Source organism: Arctopsyche grandis, chromosome 1 (genome assembly GCF_051622035.1).
Source record: "Arctopsyche grandis isolate Sample6627 chromosome 1, ASM5162203v2, whole genome shotgun sequence".
NCBI lineage: Eukaryota > Metazoa > Arthropoda > Insecta > Trichoptera > Hydropsychidae > Arctopsyche > Arctopsyche grandis.
This window is the reverse complement of record NC_135355.1, coordinates 20290581-20308768: the sequence shown is the minus strand read 5'-3', so window position 1 is coordinate 20308768 and position 18188 is coordinate 20290581. Positions and strand designations below refer to the sequence as shown.

At 34.6% G+C, this 18188-nt stretch overlaps 2 protein-coding genes across 4 annotated transcripts in view; one reads left to right on the top strand and one right to left on the bottom strand.

Annotated features, from left to right (window-relative positions):
* Window positions 1–1183: 1183 nt before the first annotated feature.
* Window positions 1184–5452, bottom strand: Taf13 (TATA-box binding protein associated factor 13). Its single transcript, XM_077436699.1, has 3 exons — window positions 4701–5452; window positions 3689–3870; window positions 1184–2871 (listed from the first exon to the last, which is right to left on the bottom strand). The coding sequence occupies exons 1-3, from the start codon at window positions 4734–4736 to the stop codon at window positions 2688–2690; spliced, it is 402 nt and encodes a 133-aa protein (XP_077292825.1). The 5' UTR covers window positions 4737–5452; the 3' UTR covers window positions 1184–2687.
* Window positions 5453–7690: 2238 nt separating this feature from the next.
* Window positions 7691–18188, top strand: part of Moe (moesin) — a 35310-nt gene continuing 24812 nt past the window's right edge. Inside the window, exons 1-2 of one of the 3 annotated variants that reach the window (XM_077436662.1) lie at window positions 7691–7812; window positions 10242–10287. In XM_077436662.1, coding sequence (XP_077292788.1) covers window positions 10276–10287 — 12 coding nt within the window. In that variant the 5' untranslated portion in view covers window positions 7691–7812; window positions 10242–10275. Of the gene's footprint in view, window positions 8158–10241; window positions 10288–18188 lie in introns of all 3 variants that reach the window. The other 2 variants (XM_077436656.1, XM_077436650.1) reach the window with 2 other exon arrangements.

Genomic DNA, 18188 nt, shown 5'->3' with positions numbered 1-18188 from the left:
CGTATTTTTTCCATCGAAATTCAATATTGTTTGTTTCCTAACTTAGTGCAACTAGGCCTTTCTTTTTAAAAAATCTAGTCTTAGTGCCTCCCTCTTTATTCCATAAAATAATATAAACACATTTTTAAATGTATTATACAAATATAATTGACACAATAATAAAAATTTTCTTCCAACTATATTATCAGCAAACGGTATTTGTCGCAACTGTTTCACATATGATTCGCCTCGGTCTCCGTGACGAGCCCGAATGTGAAACGCCGGAAAACGCAAATATCGGAAGGCAAAGATCGAAAATCGAAAGATCTTAAGTCGAAAGGTCAAAAAAAAGGGTGCATGGTAAACGGTACATACTCACTTAATTTGCGCTAGCAGGATACAACAGGAACAAAAGGAACAGGCTTTTCGCGCGCGCGCAAAATATGGGAGGAAAAGCCTGTTCCTTTTGTTCCTGTTGTATCCTGCTAGCGCAAATTAAGTGAGTATGTACCGTTTACCATGCACCCTTTTTTTTTGACCTTTCGACTTAAGATCTTTCGATTTTCGATCTTTGCCTTCCGATATTTGCGTTTTCCGGCGTTTCACATTCAGGCTCGTCACGGAGACCCATAGCAAACACTTTGGTCTTTCCAAGACAACTATAATAGCACTTATAAATAAATCTCATTGATAAATAGGATAAATCGTATTTTCTTGTCTTGATATTTCTACTTCCTTGTTCCCTGTAGCTTATATTCCTACTATGTATATTTACTTATATTACCGTCAGTATATTCATTATTAATGGATTTTCTCTTTTAACCAAACAAAAATTACTTGCGTTTCAGAAACAGATTTCAATCTCATGTTAGGAAAATTTATTTATAAATATATATTATTTTATTTTATTAAGTTATGTTATAAACTAACTTTTCGCGCCTGATTTGTACAAATCTTCCCAGATTGGAAATCGCTGATATACCAATGATATTTCAAAATAAAAAAAAATTGCCATATTATGTAGAATAGATGAATATACCATCCTACACGTTTCACAAATAATACATAGGTGTCACTACATACATACATAATTTATAAAATTTAGTAAAATTCAATAGTACATATTATATAATGGTTCTAGGAACATTCCACTGTATTATTCATTTTTTTGGCTTTTGATATGAAGTATTAAAATTACCAATTACAAAAATAAAAAACAATTTTAGCAGTTTTTTTATTCCACAATTACTTTAACATAATTCAACTTATATAAATATAAATTGAAATTATCTGGTTAAACAATAATCAGCAAAAATATATGATACAATTATTATAACCTGACATGGGAGAATTTTAGTTACACACTAAAGGTACAATTAAACGTAAGTAGCTCATGTTATAATATAAAGATAGTACGACAATCCATACTTATTATCATTTGAAATACTGGAACTGCATTATTGAAAGTTAATTTTGCTTCCATGTGGTATCACTTTTATGCATGAATAAATAAATGTTACTGTGTCATAGAACCAAAAAACATTACAAAATTCCACTATTTTATATCCAAAATGTAGGTTAAATCATTAGTAATTATTAATCATTAATCATTAACACATACATATGTATATGCTACTTGGACTTGGAGGATTCACCAAGACAACAAATCATGAGTTAGATTTGGATTTTCAGTGGAGAAAAAAAAAGATGTTAGAAAATGAATCATGCAAATAAAAAATAGATTTGCAAAGAAAATTTTTATTCAATAGACATACAAAATATACTTATTTTTACCAGGTAAATATAGGTACATAGTTTCAAAGCATCATAGATACTTACCAAACAAAATAATTTGAATTTAAAATATGTATGTACATACAATGCCATGAAGAACTGCACATGTTATGAATACATACACAATAAGTTACTTTTCTCCAGATCAGAATTAGGCGGCCAGAACGCTTTAACCCACAAAAAATTGTCCACTATTGTCAACCTTTTTTATTTTTGCTATTTAGCTTTGTAGGACAATAGTAATTGACAATAGTGAACCATTTTTGTGGGTTAAAGCATCCTGGCCGTCTAAGTCTGCTCATGATACACAAATAAATGGAATAAATTACATATTCACATTACATGTCATTTTTCCGTAAGACACCAAACATGCAATAAGCAATTTTTTACAAATAATAATATTGAAAGAAATAATTAATGAAAGTGTGATAGAAAAAATTACAATATAAGATTCATTAAGAAAATATTATTTAAATAGTAAAGGTATTGTGTTACCAACTGCCATACAAATTAGAATATTAAAAGAGCAGACATAAATATGTATTCCAAAATCAGTTTAACAATGCACACAAACGTTTGTTTTATTTTAGTATTCAACTTATCTCATATAATATAAAATATTATTTCAATATAAAAAAAATTTAAACAGCATGAATTGATTAAATTGATGCAGATTCGCCTTCACATTTATATAAAATAATTAAAACATTATGTAGAATTCGAAATATGTACAGACATAAAATTGCCACATGTGGAAAAACACAAGTAAAATGCCAATTATATTCAAAACTACATTAAAAAATTGGCAATATTTGTATTCACCTCAAGCCTCGTTTATGTGTACATATTTTATAACTTGCATGTCTCATTGACAAGCGGCGGTTTACTACTTTATACCACGTACATTCATGCGCTTATGGAGCAGCTTCTGGATTATTACCTGTGAATTTCCCTTCATCAAAAGCCTTACGAGCCTTTTTCAGTTCTTCATTCATCGTTAATAAATCCTTGACTCTAGCATATTTTCGATGATCTTTGCGAACCAAGAAAACAATATCTTCAACTTGAACGCGTCCAGTGCGTCCAATCTCCATTGCTCTACAAATTAAAACAATAAATATTATTATACATATATTTGTCTTTGCGTCTACTCCGTTTCACTGACTCGAAAGGTGTGTCACGTTTCAATGACTTGACTTGTATGGGGGTGTTGTTACATATAATAAGCTGCCGGATGAAATTAGAAATATAAGTAATATTTATAAATTTCTAGTAGCTGTAAGACAACATCTATGTATGAAGGTGTAAATAGTTATTTTTAATACTTGTGTGCATGGGCGTGTATGTGCATATATGTATGTACATATGTACATATATACATGCATCAGTATATACGGGACTACCTCACGAGACCGAAAGTGAAAAGGTCGAAAAAGCAAATATCGGAAGGCAAAGATCGAAAATCGAAAGATTTTAAGTCGAAAGATCAAAAAAAAAGGTGCATGGTAAACCGTACTATGTATATATAATATATAATATATCAGTGGTATACGGTGAAATTATCTCTCTTTTTGTCATACAGCCTTGTTTAATGTGCACGCGCAGGATACGGGAGGAAAAGGCTGTTCCTCTTGTACCTGTTGTATCCTGCTCGCGCAAATTAAGTGAGGATGTACGACGGGGAGGAGAGAGAGTTTTACCGCACGCCACTGATATATATACTAACCGTTTTTCATATGTATGCATGATAAACAAATATTTTCGACTTTTTCACGGTCACCCGTTTTGTATATATACAAACTTGATGCCTTAGATACACAAAAAAAGTCGAAAAAACGAGTGTTGATAAATTTCAAGTTTGTGGAAAGGAGCGCACCGAACTTTGCTATTACATACAATCGAGTGTTAATATTACCGATGGGTTGTCTCAGTTATGAATTCGATAACGAGATCTTCAAGCAGGTCGACACTTTCTGTATAAGGATTTTGGTCATCACCAAATCCATACATCATACATCTCAATTCCTTGCTAAAGAGACGTTTTCTTCCAGAAGGAGTTGCTCCGAGTTGAGGTTCAGCATTTTCATCTTCATCAAACTTAAACAATCAATATAAAAAGGCAATATTAATTATCAATTATTTCAATATTACTTTAAATTGTTTTGGTAAGTTTCGCTGAAATAATTAAAATAAATAATTTATTGTGTGTTTACGATCAAAAGTTTCACAAGTTCTTCATACGTTAATATTGGAAGACTTTTATTTATGCTTCTGCAGATTTTAGATGAAGCATAAGACGGATCATTGTTCATTGTATGTATATCTACTAGAGCTCAAATAAACGTTCAACTTCAAAGACAATATAAAAATAAATGAACGAAAAATATAACTGCGACTATAAGAATGATTGAAATGTAATCTAAAATTCCTCTTGGATATTATTATATATGAAACCTCACAATTTCAATAGAAATGTGAGATTAGAGCGTCATTCAATTTTAGGGTTATGCGAAAATGTTTGACAATTAAAAATATATCATTAAATCTATTAATTACCAGTGCAATTTACCTCAAACGTGTCAATGAATATTTAGTGATTAATCAGATGATTAACAAATACATATTGTCCTCTTAAAGAGATCAATATTACATTGTATTATCTAAATATATAAAAAAAATTAGAATGGAAATATTATAAACATTTAATGCGTCCCTAGAAATGTGATTTGATGAGATTGCAAATTTTAAATATGTTGTCGTATACGAATGAAATAGCATATTGCACACAATTCAGTTATTTGATAATAAGTAATTTGATACTCCATAAGTCATAACAAAATAAAACAATGTCAGTAACGACCACAGTATCATTAGTGAAAGATATCGATTGTAGATCTCCGAGTATATTAAACAAAATAGATAATAACCTGATCGAAGACTTCAGATGCATCTTGGGAGGCCATCCCACGGCTTGGAGCCCCAATTTTAACGAGTATTTAAAAGCCCGCACTTAAAAATTGACAACTACCCTTCGGCCGATCGTCACAAACGTCACTATTTGGTCCTAACAACTTTAAAATATCTAAAAATTATTTATTTTACAATTTACTTCAAATGTAGGTAGATTTGTATTTTCAAATATTTTGTCATATTTTTCAACTTATAAAATAAAATACATCCATTTGGTTTGACGATATCCTCTTGACGGACAATGATGAAATTATCTCAATTTGTAAAAGTCAAATTTGTATTGCATATATCATACAACTTAAAATACAGTAAATTACAATATTCTATGTATATAGAAAGCATTGTCTTACGCTTTCATGGTTGGGCTCGAGTCTGACGCCACATTATCGCTTTCAATTCAAAGCCTAGAAAGACAGCATGTTTGATAGACGGATTACGAACAAAAGTTATAAACTTTACTATTTTTGTCGAATTTCGTAGACTAATTCGTCACCCTCACACATTATACTTTTTGAAGTGAATCTAAGCTATCGCAAAATATGACATTGTGTGTCAAATATTTTGCTTTTGCAGCGCCCCCCCAATTTGATGCGTTCGGGGGCATCAATAACCACGTCTCCCTTGTTACATCACTGATATAGATATCTTGTGACCACCGAGACTCTTCATAAGAATCTTGATCTGGTTATTAGTAATTTTTTCATAGAATATCCTGGTTAGATTTATAATAAAATCTCTTTTGTGCTTGTCTTTTTCCCATTATCCGGAGGCATTTATTTTAAACGTAATAGACATTTTTTTATTAAAATAAAACCTAAAATATTTTTTCATTAATTAAATAAACTTATATAAGTAATTTTGAATTAAATTATAATGCAGATTCTGGAGATCAAAAGTGGCTTGAATCGCTCGAATCTATTGGCTGTCTCTAAATGAATTCGACTTCAAGTGATAAGAGATTGTTCTTTAGTGTCATTTATTACACCACCATTTTTGCGTTCGACGCTGCAAGAATAGACATCAGAGTGAGGATCAGTAGTTGGGAGTTGTAGCGATAATTGACTTTGCAATTTTCAAATCCAGTTTTTTTCCATTTCTTCAACTTCAGTTAGTCACTTCAACTGAAAAGCAAGCACTAAAGTTTTCCAAAAATCCATTATTGAGGAAGTTCTCTACCGGAATTATTATTTCTCTTAGTAAATAAGTTTTCGACGATTGCTGTTTTTATCTCCTATCTACTATTTGGGTTATTTGTTAAGATTCTCAACGTAGATTTCTCCCATGTAGTTGCTCCAGTTGTTAGTTGTGTCTAATTTGTCCTTGCACAATTTGACTGACGTCAATACTCCAGCCCGACAATATAAGAAATTAACAGACGTCACAAATGGCAGATGACTGTTCTCAAACCTATTTCCATGTCGAATGTAGGATTTCTTTTAATAATATAATTAAAGTTTTATTTCATGTTTTCTTGCACACATATATTTGCTGCCGAGATTCCTCTTTTTAGTTAAGAATATCACGCCATATTCTTCGGTAGATGGTAGAGGGAAAAAGTATTTTTTTTAAACGCAAATAATGTAAACATATTGTTTTAAAAAAATGCCTCTAAATAGTGACAAACCAGAGATTTGAAGCGGAGCGTGGAGCAGTGGAGTAACGAGTTTTTACGCGGAGCAGGAATGGAGCCGAAGCTCTGAAATTTGTTGCGCTCCACTGCTCCGATATTTTTTCAATTATAATTTAAATAATAATTGTAAAATTATATAATTTAAATAATAATTATAATTATAAAATTTAAAAATTAAACGAATACGTTTTTAAATTTATAACAAATTCAATATTTAATGATTTATAGCCCTGGTATCATTTGACATGTGGCACATCATGCAGGCTAGTTATATTATTTGTATTGAATGGTAAACGGACTACTAGTCATATGTGAAGCAGTCACAGGACAACCGGTCGCTCTAGATCGGTCACACGTGATCACCCGTCACACTAAAACTGGTCACGAGAAAGCTGATTGACCGATTTTAGGGTGTGACCAGTTTTCTCGTGATCATTTTTAGAGTGTGACCAGTTTTAGCGTGACGGGTGATCACGTGTGACCGATCTAGAGCGATCGGTTGTCCTGTAACTGGTTCACATTTGACTAGTAATTACCGAACCGTATTGAATATGTATGTATTTTTTAGAATATACATATATTAAATATATTGTTTTATATAGTTTTATCATTTATTGTTGTTTTGTATAAATTCATGTAAGTATATACTTTTTTTTTAATTTGCCGTCGTCATCCCTTTCTAGTGGGATGAAAATATGAATAAATTGTGGCGGCTCACTATACGACATGGTCGAGTTTGGTCACCTTCCTGCGAGTGGGGACCAACTCGACGTGTGTTCAGAGTAGCTACCTCACTCTGTCTTCAGCTGTCATAAATAAAGCACGTGCATCAACATGGCAGTCGTCTCATTCGTTCATCCCCCATAAAATAATAGAATTATATTTTTGAACGAATGAAACCAAATGATATTGAAAAGAATTCATGACCTTGGATGAAAACTCTTAATATCCAAGATTCCAAATTCCGAGACCGTCGTAGTTGTTACTTGCAAACCGCGTATTTCGAACAAGCGATAATAACTAATAGGTTATTTACGTAAAGCATCCGACTCGAACATAAATTGAAAATTTACCGTACAAATGCAATTCAAGTGTTGTATTTGTCGATGGCATTGACTCAATGCGAGTATGTATAAAAATGTGTCGATTTGTAAATCTTATTGGTATACATTTTTTTCAATTTTCCAATTTTTCCAGGGAAAAAACCCGGTTTATTCCCGGGAATAAACCGGGTTTTTTCCCGACGGCACATCTCCAACTGTGGGTAGGCAAATGTGCGACAATATTGTACAATCGCCAAAGATGAGCCGTGGCGAAAAGCTGACTGTCGTGGCGCCGCCGGTCGCCGGTCGCCGGCCACACTCGGGCTCGCGTCAACAGGGGAGGGGGCGAGGAAGTCCACGGCCGAAGCGGGGGAGGGGAAGCGACACTGGCGAGGAGTGCGTATAATATATGTGTATGTGATTGTATTGTGAACCAAGTGGTGAGGGCGCGGTCGCGATCGCGGGTTCTGAGCTGCTCTCTCGCTCTCGCTCTCGCTCTCGTCCCCGTCCCCGTCCCTGTCCCCGTCTCCCTCCCACCCGCTCGTTGTCGCACTCCGGCTGGCAGTGGCAGTGGCAGTGGCAGTGTCCACTCTCTCGGTCGGAGGCCCGTCGCTGCAGCCACCTCATCTCATCTCGTCTCCTCTCGTCTCGTCTCGTCTCGTCTCGTCTCAGCGCGTCGGCTCTCTCACCACCGCACCGGAGCGAAAGCCTCCTCACCCCCACCCCCACCCCGCCCCACCCGTAAGTTACCCCGTCTAACCTCAAAAGCACACGTCACGTCATCAACGCCCACCCCTACTACACTCTACACTCCACACTTCACACTGGAAGTAAACAGCTACCGGCGTCTCCCCTCATGCATACGTGCGAATGCTCGCGAGCGCGCGTGAGTGTGTGTGTGCGTGTGACGAGTCACGTGACACGTCCGAGATATCTGACAGCGGGGCCTCACCTCGCCCCTCCACACACATTCCACTCTGACTCTGACTCCGACTCCGACTCCAGCACCGGCCGCTGCGTAGTCGGCCTCCTTTCGTAGTGCACTTTTCAGTGTGTTCAAATTTGTGCAATGTTTCCCCTTTTCAAAAAACTTTCTTTAGTTGACAGTTTTCTGGCCGCCTCCATGACAGATGACGCGAACATAACCTCACTTTAATATTGAAAAATGCGACTGAAAAAATACCATCCCTAGTGGCAGTTTAAACCGATGTAAATATGTCGATCCCGGCTCCCATTGGCTGATGAGTTTTTGTTGTAAATATCTTAGCTTTATTATGGTTCGGTGATTATTCCGCACAAAGCGATCTCGCACACGTCACTAAAATCTCGATCACGGAACAACTGGCACCTGAAAATTAATTCCATACATCGAGTCTAACGCGCTAACCATCATACTAAAGAGAACTCGAATGCCAGATATTCCGTATCAGTGGCGTAACTAGAAAAATTTTTCCCGTATGCAAAATTTACCAAAGCCACCCCCCCCCCCCATATTTTTTTAATGAAATAAATAAATTTTAAATGTCCTTAGCCTATATGTAAATTTTAAAGGAATTTTTTGAACTTTTTCATCCTAATATTTGAAGTTCCCAGAACAAGTAGAATTTTTTTATACATACTTCTACTGTCTTCAATTAGGGCGAATTGTTTTTCCTGTATTATTTTTACTATACATATGTATTAATATTTGGAGATCCTCCCGATCCTAAGGGTTCGCATGCACCGCATACCCCCGCGTCTTAATGGTTACGCCATTGTTCCGTATACGCGATCGTAATCTGCGACATAATCCGTTTACCCTTTATTATAACGTATTAATTCACGGGCTCCCAACCTATTGGTATAATTTTCGTGTTTAATCCAAGTTAAATGTTCGAATAATTTTTTTATTTCTATACATTAAAAATGCATTGGAATCGTCGGTCGCTAGGCTCTTATAAAAAAAAGGGGGTCGCCAAAACGGGTAGATCTAAGCTGACCAATAGGAATCGCGTATTTTTCTTCCTAATGCCGAGTAAATTCAAATGATGAATAAGTTGTGTGAATGCGTCAAAAAATAAAAACTTTATAAATCTAGCCTTAAATCAAGTCAATATGTCTTTTATTTCTTTTACATACTTATATATTATTGACTGATGGCTATATAAATCTTTTATATTGAATACATTGATAAGACTAGAAAAAGATGAAAACATTGTATGTATGTATATGAATCTTAAATTCCAAAAGCTCACGTAATCTTAATAGATCTTTAAAGCTTTTTCTTTGATAATATAATTTAGATTTTACATATAAATATTATAATGTAACTGTAAATTGCACAATTGCAGAGGTACTGTATAATATTTTTAACAATTATATATGCAAATTTGGAAACATTCATCATTCAAAATCTTAAATGGCATTATTAAGACCTATTAGAAATGAAATCCGCCAAATATGCAAATCTCACTTTGAATAATCAAACGAATAAACGATATTATTTTACTAACAATACAACAACTGTCAAAAGTGAATATATTCTTCCATGATATATTTGATACTTTGCATAAATAATTACTACAATATTCAGTACTAGAAATAGATGTCCAATTGACTTGACTTTTTGACACGTCATTTTAATAATTGAACACAATCATAATGAAGAATGGAATCTTAATTTGTTATATTGATATAAACGTGTCTCACAAAATAATGTATTCAAATATTTATTGACAACTTAAAATTTACTGATATAATATTACAAAAACCACCCAACACTTTTATGCCAACTTCGTATTAGTCGAATACAATTATAAAATTAAGATTGTTTTTCTTATTTTCAGTTTCAACAAAGCGGCGGAGAAAATAACTTCCAAGATGCCGAAATCAGTATGTATTAATTTTTCTTTATACAATTATGATAAAACCAAACCGAATCAAACTCATACCTATTCTTAGTAAATCATATCTGCGAGATAGAACAGTCACGCTCAGTAATGTTAGATTGTGAAACTTTTCTGTGAAGATATGTGTGAACACACATACCTGTGACGTGAGATTATGCTTAGCACAGTCGTCAAGTCAACACTTTGCTTGTGGATTTTGCTCATGGTCGTGTAAACCACTCGAGGTTTGAGGTCGTGGAAACCTATCTAGATATATCTACATATTGTGGTTTTTTTTGTCCGTGTGCCAGTGGTGGTCGTCCTTCGAGTTTGGCCACTGGGGTCACTGGGACACCTGACCCATGCAGACGCACTGGCTTCATGGGATGCTGTGAATAAAAAGTGAGAGGCGACACGTGGTATCTCGCAGTTCGTGTAACGGAGATCGATTTAAACTCGATGTTGTCACTTTTATGTGTGCATTGCAGTGACGTGCCGTAAAAATCTCCCTGTTTTTATCGTACAGTCTCACTTACGTGTGCGCGAGCAGGATACAAGGGGACTAGGTGACGTCATGCCGAGTCCCCTTGTATCCTGTTCGCGCACACGTAAGTAAGGCTATGCGACAAAAACAGGAAGATTTTCAAGGTACGCCACTGGTACATTGTTTTGCCATTCTGTTGATTTCGATGCATTTGGCCTTCCCTGAAGTCGCCGTTCGAACATCCGTGTATCGATGACGTACGATTTGGGTCCCTTTTCCAATGAAAAGTGACCGCACACATCTTCGAGATCTTCACAGATTTTTGGTTAAAGGTCAAGGTAATGTTTCGGTGGAAATTCGTTGACTCTGTGCGGAATAATGGTAATATACTTGGATTCGGCGATTGGTATCTGTGCCGAGTGCCGTTATTTCGGCATTTTTGAAATTGATGTTTGTTTGTCTTGACTAGTCAGTATAACGCTGTGTCATGAATCTGCAACGTATGAGAAATATGTGTAATCACCTCCATAATAACGAGAAATTATTTAAAAAAAAACTGACAAACGCATTTTCTGTGTTATGACTGGTAATTATTTCGCATGATCATTGCCATCGCTCGGTCTAGTTTAAAATGATAGCAAATGAAGCACTTATGGTTATGACTAAACTGAGCAACAACAAAAAATCACGTTTTTTTACTTACTGGAGCGGAGACTAATCAATCTTTACTAAATTCGACCCAATGAATTCGAATATGACAATTTTTACTTTATCTACATATTTACGTAGTAACAATAGATGAAGCTTTTATTTGTTGGCTTACTCTCGTTTCAAAGATATGAGCGTTGAATAATAAATATTTAGTTCTTTTGTGCCAAAAGTAAGTATTGAAATCAATAGTCAAATATTTTTTCTATAGATTGTGATATATTTCTTTAAAATATATATAATTAATTGTTTAGCGAATTTTGAGTCAAATATATTTTCATCGCACGAACATTTCATTGTCGGGTCCATTATTCAAATATTTGGAGCAATGTTGTTTTGAATCAAAGTTACTCCTTTTTAATAAAAAAATAATTGAAAACTTTCAATCCTTCTTTTATCAACAAAACAGAATACATTAGAATATTTTGTTTGAAAAATTTTACTGCGGTATAATATAATTAAAAAATATATTTGCATGAAATCTGTCAGCGAGTTGTCCTCGCGATGAAATACCACTGCGGTGAAAAGTACGTGCGATAAAATGCCACCACGATGAAATGTCCGGACACGTTGGTGTCTGGTTCTTGCTATAGATTTACGATCGAAATTCGAAGAATTCAATCGACGCATAGTTATAAATTATCAAATTCCGAAATAAAACAGTGCGAAGGACCGCTCCATCTGATTCGGGGGGGGATCATCGAATCAAAAAATTAAATAAAAGTGTAGATTATCTGATTTATGTCTGCAGATATAAAAGAAGGCAATGAAAAAAAATTTCGCCCGCAGTGCGAAATTCAATTTTATTTTCGTAATTTCTATATGTTAAGAATTATATATTTAAATTTGCACTTTTATTTCAATATATTGTTACGTACGCCGTGGATTGAGCGAATTGTACTTAGACCAACGGATATCTGTTATCGGATTAACTAAATGCATGCACTTACTTCCAAAGATTATATCTGGACTCTAAGTGCATTTAGGCTAAACAATGACCGATATTAGTTATTTCTCAGAATCGGTACGGGGAGACCCAATATCGGGGAAATACATATCCGAATACGTGACTATACAACAGGTAAACAGATTAGGCGTCCTGAGAGATCTACCCTTTATAAGGCGGTACGTAGGCGATATCAGGTCATTCTGGACTGAACACTGGCAATACGTGTATCTCCTGAATCATCAATAAATGCCGTGAAACGACTGTTGGCCTTTTACTTGGATCCTCCACCCACCCCTACGCAACAATATTATACAAATTTTTGGAATAGTTGGCCCAGGGCATCACTAACCCTCTGCAAACCAATATTCTCTGAAAAATTGAGTGTTAACCATAACGTTATAGGGCCCGGATTTATTTTTACAGGGCCCGGGATTCCTCTCGGCGGCCCTGTGTGTATATAATAGACACTAAGATCACATTTAAGAATATTTTCATTTATTTTATTTTATTCAAAATTGCTAAAAAATCTATCAGGAATTCCTATAACGCCAGTTTTTTTGTCATTATTTCGATTCGTGGGACTTTGACTTGGTAGAGCCCCCCATTGAGTGCAAAGGCGGCCATAGGTCTAATTTTCACGCATTCCCTATCATTTACTTTCCAATACCTCTATTTGATGTATTCGACTAATGCTAATAACAAAAGCAAACGTCTACTATATGTGCAAAAAAAAATATTTTAATAAAGATGCACTTACATGCTTTCACTACATGCGCAAATTTGTTGTACTTACATATATGTATGTACATGCAAATGAGTTATTAGTCGTGATATAATGACTAATAAGTCATTATATCACGACTAATAAACTCACCAGTCTTTATGATGCATTACCTTTATCTATACACAAACTAAGATGCTGGAAAATTCCAAAACAAGGTTATTTTATAATATTAGTGTGATTCTGTCGGCCAGCTAAATGATCATTATGGGTACTTGGGTGGAAATTGACCGATGTGAAAACAGTTTCCTCGGAGAGTTAACCGTTTGGGTGTCGCTGACCCAGGTGTCTCGAAAACTGGCTCGTTTCGATTCCGGGTCAAGTGTGTGCCGTTATCGGCCCGACACCAAAACGACGCGTGCACCTGCACCTACCTGCATTCTATGAAAAGTGCACTCGACTGGTACCTCTATCGGACGTCTGCGATGATGTTTGTTTGGGTTTTTGTCATAGCCGTGCTAGGGATAACGTGACCGTTCACCTAAAGCAGCGGCTTCCACCTTGTTTGACTCACGTACCCCATGGAAATCCACTGACAAACGTTGTACCCCTCATATTAAAATGTTTTGTAATTTAATAAGCCAACAAACGCTTCCCCTACCTATCATCCTTACTGCGCTTATATAACTCGTACATATTTCAATATTCACTATACATGCTTACTAGACAAAGCCAAGTGACCAAATGGTCATCGATACTAAATATGATCCATAAATAAAAAAAAACAGGGTGGTCACGGGTTTAAATCCCACTGGTTTCTGCTGGCTTGGATTTGTGACTCCAGGTCGATCTTTTCCTATCAGAGTTTGTCAATCTATCTGATTTACATTGAAACGGTTCCAACAAATTGGCAACCTTACCCATTTTCTCGCAAAATCTTGAGTTTTCGGCAATCTTGAATTTCGCTGAATTGTATAAAATGCATTTTTGGTCAAATTTGTAAAATTGCATTTCAAACAATTTAGTATTTATTAGACATCGGATAGGGATTGGGGCAGAGGGTTTTACTATTGCTAACTTCGTAGAAAAACCTTTTTCTTTTTGCTCTTTTGCTTTGAACACTGTTGGAACGTACCGTTCCAACTTTGCCATTTGGATATTGTTATTTGCAATTTCCCTGATGACCAGCCGATGTTTATTTATTAAAAATCCAGTGTTTAACTTATTTCCATTTAGTATCATATTCTAGATTCTACACAAACGAATTTAACGTTTGGCAAAAGAGACAAAAATACTTAATAATCGGTTCTCGGGAAAGTCAGAGGTGACAGTGTAGCAATGTTTATCCGTCATTATTAATATTTTTCAAATATTCCTAAACCACTTATCGTTACCCCTCCCTGGTTGGGAATCGCTAACCTAGAAATTTTTCCGTAAACTTATCTCGTCAGGTTTCGTGACTATGACATTTGTCGTATATACATATGTACGTCATACATACGTACTAAGAGACAAATCTCCCGACTTAATTTCTAAGATTTTGCTAAATGCATTTTTTGTTTTGAAATGAAACCATATTATTTGATCACATTATACCTACATCAGTGCTACTCAAACTATGGTCCGCGGCCCATTACTGGTCCGTGCATCGGCGGTAGCCGGTCCGTGGGCAAAGAAGTAAATAAAAAATTAAAACAATAGCTTATGATAACGTTGCATCATCTCATCCATTTCATATAATAAATGACATAAAGACATGCCCTACAAACTCGAGATTATTCGGGATACTATGCCAAGATATATGGGCGGATTATAAACGACTATAATCGCATGCTGCCGTTAGTTGTCAAGCGATAACATAGGCGGATCCAGAAAATGATCAAGGAGGGGGCCATTTCGAAATTGAACATAAAAAAATTAAAAATTATGTGATTTTAGACTTTAGATAACATTACAATATACATATATATATAAATAATAGTAGATATGATACTTACATTGTAATTATTTTTTTTAAAAGAAAACTACTATGATGTAAAACCCCATTCAGGAAAAATGTGTTAATAAATTAAAAGAATATAAAAGAAATGTTTTTCAAGAAATATTTATAAAAATATAAATCCGTTATAAATAATATAATATATATTTAAATATGAAAAATTTACAGTATATATGAAATTAAATTCGTCCCAAGGGGGGGGGGGCATGGCACCTATATTTTACTACTTATATTTAATACTATTTTTATTTTTTATATGAACAAATTTTCACTCATATACATAGATAAACTTTTTATTTAAAAATATGATGCTGGTCCGTGAGAATTACTGAAAAATATATGATGGTCCGCCAACTGAAATAGTTTGAGTAGCACTGACCTACATACATACAGTGCCTTTTTTCACTAAGAACGCGGCGGAACATCGAAATTGGACGAAACAATATTCGTCCATATTTATATAATTGGCCAAATGATAAAATATGGCGTCCTTATGAAGAGGATAAAATATGGATGGATTGGAAATTTTGCGCAGAAAAAATATGACAAATTTTGTTTAATTAAATTTCATTTAACTGATATTTGAATATACTTTCCCTTGGTAAACGCTTAACAAGGAGTGCGCCTTGCTTACATATGTATATAGAAAAACAATACATAAACAGTATTATTCTTCAATAACATTCTGACGCACAACTAGGATCATCCGACCGATTGTATTGTGGTTTGAACTAAACCTTATCCATCTTAAGTTATTGCTCTCTGAGAAACCTTTACGACAGACAATTTTGGTCAGAACAACTAGTCTGCAGACAAATCTTTACGTAAATGTCCACCTTTAGATTAAATAGCTGATGTTTAAAAATTTTGTGGATTTCGTGGAATTTCGTACTTCGTTATGTACATTTATGTAGGTTGTATGGTATGCAATTGTTAGATCGTGAGTTTTTGATTATAAACAAGTTAGTAAGATACGGGTTTCACTTAACATTTGTTATCGCTCTAGTTCAGGGGTCCCCAACCTTTTTGGGAAATGGGCCGGTTCAGAATTGTAAAATTAATGGAGGGCCCGATGAAAAAAAATCTTATTAGAATGCAATTCAAACAAAAATGCATATATTTTATATGTATGTACATACATTTATTAAAAAAATATTTTTTTTTATTATATGAATATAATTTAAACAAGCATTTTATACCTAAATTATGCCTACATGTTTATGTATGTATGTACATACAGTCCCTGCTCAGAATATTACGCCACCCCGATTGAACCGCGTTCGCGCCCATTTGTAACGGTTATAAATAATTCACAATAAGGTCTTTTGGGCTAGTTTTTTTTTTGTAAGCTCATCCTTATTTGCTACTCTATTCACCAACAAAAAATAATACAACATTATCCTTCAAAATTTCTTCAAAAATAAAAGTGAAATGATAGAAATGAGTTTGCTCCTGAATTACGTAAAGTATATACGAGCGTTTCTGCGAAAAATTTTTATTATTTCGTTAACAACACCGTGATTTTTTTCCTTTGCTGCAGCTTTATTATATTTTTAGGGTAAGTTGGTGATTAATTTGTAAAAAAATTACTTTCATTTATGTTTTAAATTGCTCGTGAGTCTTAAACAGATTATTTTTTAGATTAGTCGGAAAGCAATTTTTTTTAAAGAAAGAAATGCAAGTATTATAGCATTAATAAAACTGGAATGTTTTATAAACATAAAATCGCGACAATAGAGGGTGTAAGTAATACGGCTGTTTGCAAAATAAGGAAACATCTGGAACAAATTGGCGATCCCACACTCAACAAGCGGGTTAAATGTGGCGACAAAAAATAATTAACCCCCATGACGAGCTAAGGATTGTCAAAATTGTTACTAGGAACTGCTTTATAACAAATAAAAGGATTTAACAGGAGCTGAAAGACGAAAATGTGGAGATAGACGAGAGGATCCAGCGCTATCTCGCCGAGGCTAGGTCGAAAGGACGGCACCTTGCGAAATCGAATCATCAGAACTATGTACATATATATTGCAAAAAAAATAATAACTTACTCAGACCATTTTATTTTATTTTGATTGACTTTTCAAGTTAATTAGCATTTTTTTTTTTATAAATATTTGTACTACCAATATTAGGATACATATTTTTTAAGTAAAGAAAAAAGTGGGGGGTCGTAAAAATTAATCACCACCCTGGTACTTTTTTATTTAGCACCTCACCACTGGTCTTAACTACCTGGAAGCTATACCCCAATAGAAATTATAAAGGAATTTGACCTTTTGTTCTTGTATAAAATATCACGATCAGGTCAAAAATTTTACATTTTAAATTATTTTTTTAAAAATCAGGTAATTTTTTTTCCTTGGGCCGGATGAAAATCTTTCGCGGGCCGGATCTAGCCTGCGAGCCGTAGGTTGGTGACCGCTGCTCTCGTTAGTTGTTTTGAACCTTTTTGTCGAATTAGATATTGTCCTTCGGTCGCGTTGATTTATTTTTTATTGGAGTGTTCGTTTCTACTTCTGCTTCAGCTCTAAATTTATTTTTCGTGAAAATAGTCACAAATAAAAAGTGAAATAAGCCGTAAATTATTGATGTCGTGGTAGTAGCCAAATTATTCGTATTATATTGATGTATTTAAATTATTACTAGAGGTCGGACCGGAAGCGTGCCGTTCTTTGTTTATTGTTCGTTGTGCATTGTTCATTTTTATGATGAACCTTTGTTAAAGGTTCGCCGAACCTTTTTTTATTGCACTCTGGCTTTGTGAATAGACCCAAAATGCCGTGATTCCTGGAAAAAGCACGCTCTCTATCCGCCCTTTAATTATTTTACACTGAGCAACAAAAAAAAATACCAGAGTGGAGACTAGCCAATCTTTTCTAAGTTTGACCCACTGAATTCGAATATGATATTGATTTTTGTTGGTGGGCGATCGTTTACGAGATATGAGCGTTTAAAAAAATCCGTGATTTTTACAGTTTTTTGGCTTTTGCGGTCTTTAACTCAAAATTTAGGATAGTTACGCTCAAACTGAGTATTGT